The sequence below is a fragment of the Babylonia areolata genome, chromosome 13 (assembly GCF_041734735.1).
Source record: "Babylonia areolata isolate BAREFJ2019XMU chromosome 13, ASM4173473v1, whole genome shotgun sequence".
Classification (NCBI taxonomy): Eukaryota; Metazoa; Mollusca; class Gastropoda; order Neogastropoda; family Buccinidae; genus Babylonia; species Babylonia areolata.
This window is the reverse complement of record NC_134888.1, coordinates 24,865,868-24,878,367: the sequence shown is the minus strand read 5'-3', so window position 1 is coordinate 24,878,367 and position 12,500 is coordinate 24,865,868. Positions and strand designations below refer to the sequence as shown.

The 12,500-nt window shown below is 45.3% G+C and overlaps 1 protein-coding gene across 4 annotated transcripts in view; it reads right to left on the bottom strand.

Moving 5' to 3' along the window:
* Positions 1 to 12,500, bottom strand: part of LOC143289169 (guanine nucleotide exchange factor DBS-like) — a 93,797-nt gene that overhangs the window by 23,805 nt on the left and 57,492 nt on the right. For all 4 annotated transcript variants that reach the window (XM_076598094.1, XM_076598090.1, XM_076598091.1 and 1 more), the window contains exons 10-13: positions 6,894 to 7,085; positions 5,314 to 5,505; positions 3,440 to 3,517; positions 1,182 to 1,361 (exon numbers count right to left, since the gene is read on the bottom strand). In XM_076598094.1, the coding sequence (XP_076454209.1) occupies positions 1,182 to 1,361; positions 3,440 to 3,517; positions 5,314 to 5,505; positions 6,894 to 7,085 (642 nt within the window). The remainder of the gene's footprint in view (positions 1 to 1,181; positions 1,362 to 3,439; positions 3,518 to 5,313; positions 5,506 to 6,893; positions 7,086 to 12,500) is intronic.

Genomic DNA, 12,500 nt, shown 5'->3' with positions numbered 1-12,500 from the left:
CACACGTGTGTGTGTTTGTTCTATATTATCCATACATTCTGTGCGGCATATTCAGGACTAAACGGCTAAGCCACTCTTGAATAAAAAGCTGAATTCGTGTTTTGCATATTTCTTCTGTCGATGCCGTCGTGTGCACATGTCAAATGAATGACCGGTATGAGGACAAGCCCACCCGGACTTCCGTTTTTTTTGAGGAAGTGTCTGGGTTTGTTCCTATGTAACTTTTATCTACCTGCGTGATAACTGAATCGGTAGCATAAGCAGCATTAGTTGAAATAAATCTTATTTCAACATCACTAACAGTTAGCTTCAAGGTCCAGCTAAGCCATGATGGATCTTGGTGCAATTTTTTTTTATGTCAAGAATCTAAGACCTACAATAACCATGTACATTCCTCGGACTTTTTTTTTTTTTTTTTGCTGCCCCATCATCTGCACCGTTTCTGTGGCATTACTCCCACGCTGCTCATTTAGATTCTCCCATACACGGCCACACCCGGGTCCATTCGTCACAGTTCCAGCGTCGGCAATCCACAGGGAACCATCGATGTTAAGTCGCCAGGAGGCCACACACCAGAGGAGACCCTGCACTGCTGCTGAGTCACTTCGGTGGTGTTCAGTGGTGCCTGTTCTGATTTAACGTACTTAGGACATCACCTACTAAGCCCCCTACTAACGACAATAATGGCTTAGTCGCGGAGCCAGACTGAGTGAGCGTCCCTCTCAGAGTGGAGGCCGCCACCACGTCCCTCAAACAACGGCCCTTCATGAATCTGCCGACACTGAAGACATTGACAGGACTCACCCCAAGCACGGAAGTGGAGGGGCATCGAAACTGAGGTCACCATGAGAGCAGGGCATGAAAGGCCACAGACTCTGAGACTGTTTTGTTTATATTGATGATGATGATGGAGGAGAGGGATGACGATGACGATGACGATGTTGCTATGGAGGTCCATTTTGGTTTGGGACTGCGTGACAAGGCTGTACTCTATGCTTCCTGTCATAATGATATCCCGGCGTTAACCAGGCCCGAGAGATACAGACACTTGCAGTGTTGGTCAGATAATCAGAGCAACACACCCAAAGCCGCATCCTTGAAGTGGATGACACTCGACTGAGTAATACACAAAGCAGAAACACCACCGCCCTTCGGTGATAATGAAATAAAACACAACTCACCCTGGCAGACTTTTCCAAGAACACCGGGCTTTTCTTCATGGGTTCCTCTGTAGGCTTGCGTTTGAGATCTGAGGAAGAAGAGTCTATTTCGTCCTGGGGGTGGAGCTTGGCTGGAGGGGCACTCTGTGCGGCAGGGGCCGGGGTGACAGGCTGCACTGGGCGTACCCGCGGGCCACACACCTTGATAATGATAACAGTGATGATAATGATAATGATGGCAATACAAATAATGGTAATGATGGTAATGATAATGATAATGATGATGATAATGATGGTGACAAAACAAGAACATATTAAAACAACATTATCAACAATAACATAAAACATTAACAACAACAACAACATTCTCAACAACAGCAACAGTAACAATAACAACAATATGAACATTTACAACATCAACAAGAAGAATAACGGCAATGCAAAGATTTAGAACAACAACGACAACTCTACCAACAATAACAACAACAACAACAATGATGATGATGATGATAACAATAATAACGACAATAACAATGCAGCAGAATACGGAATACCTAACAAATTTATCCACATGATAAAAGATGTCTATGGGGAGTCAGAAAGATTTGCTGTCAACACGGGTGTTAAGCAAGGATGCATCCTCTCTCCACTTCTATTTGTCCTGACCATAAACTGGGTTACGATGATATGCAGACACTACAACAGAGGCATCAAGTGGTCAGAAGCAAAAACCCTCCAGGATTTGGACTTCGCGGATGACCTACCTCACTCTGCCACTCATATTTATGACAACTGACAGGAACTGACAGATGCATTAGCAAAGGCTGCTGGCATAGCTGGATTCCTCATCAGCACATCAACAACCACATTAATGAATGCGAAGGCAGGAGAAGGAATGGTTAAACTCAATGGAGAAAAGCATGAACATGTAGAGGATGTTTGTATATTTAAGGAATTAAAGTGTCAACAGATTGCAACATCATCAGGGAAGTCGGAACTAGAACAGCAAAGGCTGCTGTTACATTCAATTCTCTGAACAACATCTGGGAGAAAAACTAAAACATTAGCAGAAGAACTTCTTCTTCTTCTGCGTTCACTCGTATGCACACGAGTGGGCTTTTACGTGTACGGCCGTTTTTACCCCGCCATATAGGCAGCCATACTCCGTTTTCGGGGGTGTGCATGCTGGGTATGTTCTTGTTTCCATAACCCACCGAACGCTGACATGGATTACAGGATCTTTAACGTGCGTATTTGATCTTCTGCTTGCATATACACACGAAGGGGGTTCAGGCACCAGCAGGTCTGCACATATGTTGACCTGGGAAATCGTAAAAATCTCCACCCTTTACCCACCAGGCGCCGTCACCGTGATTCGAACCCGGGACCCTCAGACTGAAAGTCCAACGCTTTAACCACTCGGCTATTGCGCCCGACATTAGCAGAAGAACAAACTAAAAATTTTTAGAATCCAACGTCCTCACCATCCAAAAGTATGGATCTGAAAGCTGGTGCTGTACACAAAAGCCTCGGAAAAGACACTGAATGTCTTTGAAAACAAAATGCCTCAGGAAGATTTCTGGGCATTAGATGGAATGAGTTTAAATCCAGCCAGGAAGTGAGAGAAACTGCTCAACAGCCATGAATATCAAAAAGAAAAGATACAAACATTACGGCCATGTAATGAGAATGGACAATAAAAGACTACCAAAGGCAGCGCTATTTTGGAGGATGAAAGGAGAAAGAGGAAGGGGAAGACCAACTTTAACCCTCAAACCAACACTCCTGCCTGAAGGAAGAGCGGTAAACTTCAACAACCTGCAAGCAACTGAACAGATGGCAGTGGATAGAGAAAGATGGAGAACCCTGGTTCTTTGCCCAGTGTGCCATGTTTTGACATGGGGAGATAAGCGGGGAAGTAATAATGATAGTAATAATAACCACACACACACACACACACACACACACACAGAGAGAGAGAGAGAGAGAGAGAGAGAGAGAGAGAGAGAGAGAGCCACACACACACACACACACGCACGCACGCACGCACGCAATCACGCACACACACACACACAGACACACACACACTTCAAACACACACACACACACAGAAACACACACACACACACACACGCACACACACACACACACACACGCACGCACGGACAAACACACACACACACACACACACACACACACACAAATACGGCCATGGAGAAAAGGGGGCCAGGTGGCGAGGGGAATAAAGATCTATGGTTTAATTAAAACACTGTCCGAACCTTCTGCAGACTCTCCTTCCTCTTCTCACACATGGCTTGCACATCCTCCATCCTCTTCAGAACTTGCTGCACAGTCCCCTGGGGAACACACACACACACACACACACACACACACACACACACAATGCAGAATATTTTTACTTTCTCAGAGAGAGAATTTCATTAAAACACTCATAAACAATACGCGAGAATTACAGCCATTCAACATGTATACATTTTAAAAATGCCAGGATGCCAGCCTAGAACAAGCCATAGATAAAATAATTAAAAGGTAACTTTGAGTAAATCATACAGAGATCATCACAGCCATACATACATTGAGTGGTGGTGTGGACGGTAGTCATTCGGATAAGACGATAAACCGAGGTCCCAAGTGCAGCATGCACTTAGAGCACGTAAAAGAACCCACGGCAACAAAAGGGTTGTTCCTGGCAAAATTCTGTAGAAAAATCCACTTCGATAGGAAAAACAAAATAAAACTGCACGCCGGAAAAAATACAAAAAAATGGGTGGCGCTGTAATGTAGCGACGCGCTCTCCCTGGGGAGAGCAACCCGAATTTCACACAGAGAAATCTGTTGTGATAAAAAGAAATACAAATACAAATACCAATATATTCTTGTTTCCATATTTATCTATTATTTATTTACCTTTTATTATTATTATTTTATTTTATTTTATTTTTTTCCTCAAGGCCTGACTAAGCGCGTCGGGTTACGCTGCTGGTCAGGCATCTGCTTGGCAGATGTGGTGTAGCGTATAGGGATTTTTCCGAACGCAGTGACGCCTCCTTGAGCTACTGAAACTGAAACTGAAACTTTCCATAACCCATGGACCGACATTGTTCATGGGATCTTTAACGAGCGTATTTGATCTTCCGCATGTGTACGCACATTTGAAAGGGATTCTTCAGGCACTAACAGATCTGCACATATATTGACCTGCGAGACTGCAAAAAACTACATTCTTTTACCCACCAAACACCGTTACCAGGATTTGAACCCGGGACCCTCAAACTGAAAGCCCAACGCTTTACAGTCCTGCAACTCACACAGACTGTATGCTGGAGTATAAAAACCACTCAGCTTTTGCGCCCGTTTAAAGCAGCCTCTAAAAAAAAAAGCATTCTCTCAAACAAGTAAGTTAACCTGGATTCATGCGTCATGATCTCCCGTCTAAAGCAGCCTCTATAAAAAAATTAAAAAAAGTATTCTCTCAAAGAAACAAGTCAGCCTGGATTATTTTGTCATGATCTCCAGTCTTAAAATAGCCTCTAAAAACAGCATTCTCTCAAACAAACAAGTAAGTTAACCTGGATTCATGTGTCATGATCTCCCGTCTAAAGCAGCCTCTATAAAAAAAAGTATTCTCTCAAACAAATAAGTAAGTTAACCTGGATTCATGTGTCATGATCTCCCGTCTAAAGCAGCCTCTATAAAAAAATTAAAAAAAAGTATTCTCTCAAACAAACAAGGCAGCGTGGATTCTTGTGTCATTATCTCCAGTCTTAAAATAGCCTCTAAAAACAGCATTCTCTCAAACAAACAAGTTACCCTGGATTCTTGAGTCATGATCTCGAAGAGGTTACAGCCTCCAAAAAAAACAGCATTCTCTCAAACAAACAAGTTAGTTAACCTGGATTCATGTGTCATGATCTCCCGTCTAAAGCAGCCTCTATAAAAAAAAAAAAAAATTCTCTCAAACAAACAAGTCAGCCTGGATTCTTGTGTCATTATCTCCAGTCTTAAAATAGCCTAAAAAAAGCATTCTCTCAAACAAACAAGTTACCTTGGATTCTGGAGTCATTATCTCGAAGAGGTTACAGCCTACAAAAAAAACAAACAAAAACAGCATACTCTCAAACAAACCAGTTACCCTGGATTCTGGAGTCATGATCTCCTCGAAGAGGTTGCGGAACTCCCGAGGGTTGCTCAGCTTGAGGTCCTTGCTGGACTTGAGGAAGTCGTTGATCTCCCCCAGCGCCTCCTCCGCCCCCTGGGCCGTCTGGCACTTGTCCATCGGCTGGTTGGCCAGGAGGTCCACACCGCGACTGCACCACCGGTTGGCCTGTCCACAGCACACACACACACACACACACACACACACACACACACACATAGATACACACACACACACACACACACACATATATATATATATTATACACATACACACAACAGATACATTCAAACGTACACATACACGCACAACAGACACACCCCCACACACACACACACATATATATATATATTATACACATACACACAACAGATACATTCAAACGTACACACACACACACACCAGACAGACAAACACAAAGACACACACATATCCACATAAACACATAAATACACTGCACAGACATATGCAATCACACACACACACACACACACACATGCACAACAGACAAACTCACTCTCACACATGCACAACAGGCACATACTCACACACACACACACACTCAAACACATACACAACAAAACACACACACACACACACACACACACACACCTTGCACATAATGTGCTTGTTTATTGGGTGGGGTGGGATGAATGGCAAAAACGGGTGTGTAAGGGAGGGGGGAGGGCGTGCGTGCGTGCGTGTGTGTGTGTGTGTGTGTGTGTGTGTGTGTGTGTGAGTGGATGTGTGTGTATCTGTATGCATGTGTTTGTGTCAGCGTGTGTCTCTTATTGTGTATGCATGTGTTTATGCGAGTCTGTGTGTGTGCGTCTGTGTGCCTGAAGCACACAAAAAAATATCCCAACTTCTGGGAACTCTGGGGCACCACACCATGACCAAACAAACAAACAAACCGTCCTGAAACTCTTGGGGCAACAGAACAACACACATAAAAAAAAGCAAATAAGCAACCAAAAAAAACAAAACAAAAACCCCTTCCCAAATTCTGGAATTCCTAGGGCAACAAACAAAGAAACATACAAAAAAACAAAACGGCCCAAACTCCAGGGGCACAAATCACACACACACACACACACACACACACACACACACACACACACGCACACACACACACACAAATCCGGTCCCAAATTCCGGAAATTCTGGGGCACCAAACATTAAAAAAAAAAACCGTTCCGAAACTCTAGGGGCAACCCCCCCCCCCCCCCCCCACCAAAAACAAAACCAAACCAACAACAACAAAAAAACCCCAAAACCTGTCCTAATTCTGGAAACTCTGGGGCAACACAGCAACACACACACAAAAAAAGCAAAACAGCAAGCAACCCCACCCACAAAAATACTAATACTAATACTAATAATAATCTCGTCCCAAAATCTTGAAATTCTGGGGCACCAAACAAACATACATAAACACACACACACACACACAAATAAAAAACGACACGAAACTATGGGCACTACCACAACAACAACAACAAACAACACCAAAAGACCATGCACCACCACCATTCACCACCACCACACCCACTGACCCTGTCCAGACGGTCGTGCAAGTCGTGGGACTTGGCCAGCAGCTGACGACGGCGCCTGAGCAGGTCCTTGTGGTGCTCACACATGCGCTGCAGCTCCAGACACTTGGGGCGGATGCTGTCCTCGGCGTAGCCGTCCTCAGTCATCAGCTGCTGACCCCGGCCCCGCATCCTCTCCGCCTGCTCCAGGTCCTTCTGCAAAGAGAACTTTCACTTTCACTTTCGCTTTCACTTTCACTTTCGCTTTCTCTTTCATTTTCTCAAGGAGGCGTCGCTGGGTTCGGACAAATCCATACACGCTAAACCACATCTGCTAGGCAGATGCCTGACAGCAGCATAACTCAACGTGCTTTTCAGGCCTAGTAGAGTGCATGCTTTATCATATTTTGTGTACCAATCAGAGTGGATTTCTTTTTACATAACTTTGCCAGAGGACAACACTCTCGTTGCCATGGGTTCTTTTTTTTTTCAGCGCGCCAAGTGCGTGCTGCACACGGGACCTCGGTTTATCGTCTCATCCGAAAGATTAGACGCTGAGTTTGAACCCACACCCTCATGGACTCTCTGTATTGGCAGCTGAGCGCCTTAACCATTCTGCCACCTTCTTCCGTCTTTTGCAAAGAGAAATGATAAATGAATGAATGAATGAACGAACGAAGAAAGAAAGACAGAAAGAAAAATATAGATAAATAGTTAATATATAAAAAGTAGATAGATAGGTAGACAGATAGATAAATGAGATAGATAGATAGACAGAGATACATAAAACAGATAGAAAGAAAGAAAGAAAGAAAGAAAAAGGGAAGAAAGAAAGAAAACAAGGAAGAAGGAAATAGATAAATAAACAAAATATAAAAGTAGATAGATAGATAGATAGACAGATAGATAGAAGAAAAATAAAATGAAAACGTAGATAGATAGTATCAGTATCAGTAGCTCAAGGAGGCGGCACTGCGTTCGGACAAATCCATATATATATATACACATCTGCCAAGCAGATGCCTGACCAGCAGCGTAACGGAACGCGCTTAGTCAGGCCTTGAGGAAACAGATAGACAGATTGATAGCTACACACACACACACACACACACACACACACACACACACACACACACACACACACACACACACACACACACACACACACACACACACACACACACACACACACACACCACAGAGGACAGGATTCTTCAGTCTTAGGAGAAGGCTGGAAAAGTCTTTGAAAAATAAGGGAACCATTTCCAAGTTTGGAAAAGTCTTTGGAAAGTATCTTTCACAATTCAGAATCTGGAGAAGTCTTGGGATTTTAGTAAAGCCCCTGACCAGTAACAGTCAACAAAGAATCTATGCATTAAAGAAAAAAACAACAACAAAAAAACATACATACATACATAAATACACGCACGCAAGCACGCACACACGCACGCGCGCGCGCGCACACACACACACACACACAACATGCGTGCGCATACGACACGCACGGGCGCGTACACACACATACAAACTACAACACGTACTCACGTACTCGCTCACGCAGTGTGTGTGTGTGTGTGTGTGTGTGTGTGTGTGTGTGTGTGTGTGTGTGTGTGTGTGTGTGTGTGTGTGTGCGTGCGTGCGTGCGTGCGTGCGTGTGTGTGTGTGCAGTCAGACAGTTACACAGGCCAACTAACAGACAGAGGAGGCTGCAACTGAGACTGACCGTGTCGAAACAGACAGACTAAACAGTCAGGCAAACCGACAGACAGAGGAAGACAGACATACAGAGGTAAACATACACACATACAGACAGACTGACAGACAGAACAACAGACTGATAGACGGAGACAGATAAACAGAATTAGACAGACAGACAAAATCAGTTACAAAGACAGACAGACACAGACAGACAAACGCAAAGACAGACAAAGACAGACAGACAGAGTCACTGACTGACAAAGACAAAGACAGACAGTTACAAAGACAGACACAGACAGGGACAGAGATAATTAGACAGACAGACAGACAGACAAAAACAGACTGTTACAAAGACAGACAGACATACAGACATATACAGACCGACAAAGACAGACAAAGACTGAAAGACAAAGACAGAGACAGACAGAGAAGACCGCCAGAAGGACTGTGTCCATACCTGGCTCTCTGCAGCGGCACGCAGTTCCGGCACACTGGAGGTGGTGGACCAGTGCCACGTGCGGTACAGAGGCATCCCTAGCTCACCCTTCACCGCACCCCCAACGCCCCACCCACCCACCCACACACACACCCACCCCTCCGCTCACCCCCCACCCCCACCCCCACCAGCAATCCAGTAGCTGTCGTGTTGAGTTTAACGATTTAACGACCTATTGGCGATCTGCCCTCAAAGCCAAAGCCAAGTTGTTCGAAGCTGTGGTCTTTTCCGTGAAGGGTGGCGTGGTGGATCGAGGCGCTGGTCCTGAGGCTATCCAGTCAAACCTCGTTGTTTATAACCCCCACCCCCACCCCCCAGTCCTACCGCAAAGGGACCACCTTATCTCAGTCAGCTGGCATGTCGGCTTACTTGTTCTACTTCCTGAATACGCCGTCAGTCGTCATACGGCCTACCCACAGGTATCACAACTGCTGGAATTTGATTTTGATTTGATATGGATATTTATATAGCTGCCTAGCCTCGGTCTCAGACCAAGCTCTAAGCGCTTTACAAACTCGAGGTCATTTGCACAACAGGCTGCCTACCTGGGTAGAACCGACTGACGGCTGCCATACCCAGGGAACTCTGATGCCACAAGTCAGCAGCGCAAGCTTTCTTTTTCTTCCTCCGGGAGTGAGGTTTGTGTAGATGAGGAGGGGAAGGTTTTAGTCATTCTACAGATTGTTCTACTAAACAAAATGTCCACAATCATAAGCAGATTGAACTTCTTTGTTTCAACAATGCCCGCTGCCCCTCCCCCCTTCAACCCGAACGCCCCCTTTCACACACAATAACACGGAAGACACTGAAGACTGCCAGTCATTATTTCTTCTTCTTCGTTCTCTTCGTTCGTAGGCTGCAACTCCCACGTTCACTCGTATGTACACGAGTGGGCTTTTACGTGGGTGACCGTTTTTACCCCGCCATGTAGGCAGCCATGCTCCGTTTTCTGGGGTGTCTAGTCATTATTTAACCACCCTGTCTTGAAACGCAGTCCCCGAAACTGATGCACACAAGTCTCCAGATGATTTTCTCCTCCAGGCGATTTTCTCCCCCGCTTTCATGTTTCAGACAAAAGGTGTGACACAAGAACCACGTTACAGGCGTGATATATAATAATATATAACAACAACAAATTTTCAAGCCACTGCAACGTGTCCTCAGCAAGAGCTTAGTTGTGTTTCCCCACTTCTTTCCTTTTCACAGAGATGAACGATGTCACGTGAGGTTTTGAGCCTTGAGTTTATGGCTACACTGTTCACGCTGACACTGAACGTAGCGCTGACAGCCAGCCTTCATGTCTGCCCATCGCCAATCAATACACAACAGTTGCCCCCGCCACCCACCCACCCTACCCACCTCTCCCACCAGCACACAGGCTGCAGTCGAAGCAACAACCCAACAGACTGATCATCAAAGGTCGTCAACATGTGGTGCACCAGTCACTAAAGGTTTTGAACTAACTACCTGTCTTCCAGCATAAGGTTCTAACCAAACCACATCAACGCTTGTCATCCAACCGTCTGATTGACCCCCCCCCCAACCCCTCCACACACACACACACACACACACACACACACACACACACACCTCCCCGCCCCCAGGCCCCAAAGAGGAAGCGCAGAGCAAACCCGTGTCTAGGTTAACCTTTCCAAAATGTCAACATCAATGCAGATTCTCTCTTCCACTGCCGTTCTTCCCCCAAAGACCCAATAACTGCAGAATGGCAAAGTGCACAGCGCATCCATACAAATCTCTCTTCTGACACAGATGGAGAAGAAGAAGAAAAAAAAACAACAACTACAAAAACCCACGTCTATTGCTTGACCTAGAGGTTGGTTTGAACTGACCTTTATTAAGCACCTTTGTGTGTGCGTGTGCGCTGGCAAGTGTGCTGTGTGTTTGCGCATAGGAAGGGGTGAAGGGTGGGGGGATGGCACGCACCAACACACACACACACACACACATACATACGCACGTACACACGCACGCGCGCGCACACACATACACACGCACGCACGCACACGCACACACACACACACAGAGTCCAATTCGAAAAACAACAACAACAAAACAAGAGTGGGATTCATCCAATCCTGTAAGGAAATACAGCAGATGATCCAGATTTTTTTCTTAATTTTTTTTTTTTTTTTTTGGGTGGGGATGGGGGTTAAGTTTAAAAAATGAAGTTTCCAACAAACACAGGTAGGCAGACAGGTGTTGGCAGGGGATGGGAGAAGTAGAGAGGGGTGAGTGTTGTGGGCCAGCAAGCCCTCCCCCCCTTCCCCCAAGCAGTGTAACAGCACCAAGCGACTAACCACCCGTTCTGTCCACAAAGAGCACATGCCACCCGAACTGCCGCGCCAATTCCCTTCCTCCCCCCATCCACACATACCTACATCCATTCATCCATCCATCCATACCTACATCAATCCATCCATACCTACATCCATTCATCCATCCATCCATACCTACATCCATTCATCCATCCATACCTACATCAATCCATCCATACCTACATCCATTCATCCATACCTACATCCATCCATCCATCCATACCTACATCCATTCATCCATCCATCCATACCTACATCAATCCATCCATACCTACATCCATCCATCCATACCTACATCCATCCATCCCTACATCCATCCATACCTACATCCATCCATCCATACCTACATCCATTCATCCATCCATCCATCCCTACATCCATCCATCCCTACATCCATCCATCCATACCTACATCAATCCATCCATCCATCCATACCTACATCCATCCCTACATCAATCCATCCATCCATCCCTACATCCATCCATCCATACCTACATCAATTCATCCATCCATCCATATTTACATCCATCCATCCATCCATCCATCCATACCTACCTACCTACATAAGTACATCCATCCATCCATACCTACATCAATTCATCCATCCATCCATATTTACATCCATCCATCCATCCATACCTACATCCATCCATCCATACCTACATCCATCCATCCATACCTCCATCCATCCACCCATATCAACATCCATCCATCCATACCGACATACCTACATCCATCCATACCTACATCTATCCATCCATACCTACATCCATCCATCCATCCATCCATCCCTACATACTTACATCCATCCATCCCTACATCCATCCATTCATCCATACATACATACATCATCCAACCATCCAAACCCACATCAATCCATCCATTCATACCTACATACATACCTACATCCATCCATCCATACAAACCCTCCCACACCCACAGTCCCCACCCAGGAAATGGCGGAAGCAGGAAGTAGATACGCTTGAAAGGCAATGTCTGACATGCAGGACACACAGACACACACAGACACACAGAAACACACACACACACACACACACATAACACACACACACATAAACACACACACACACACACACACAC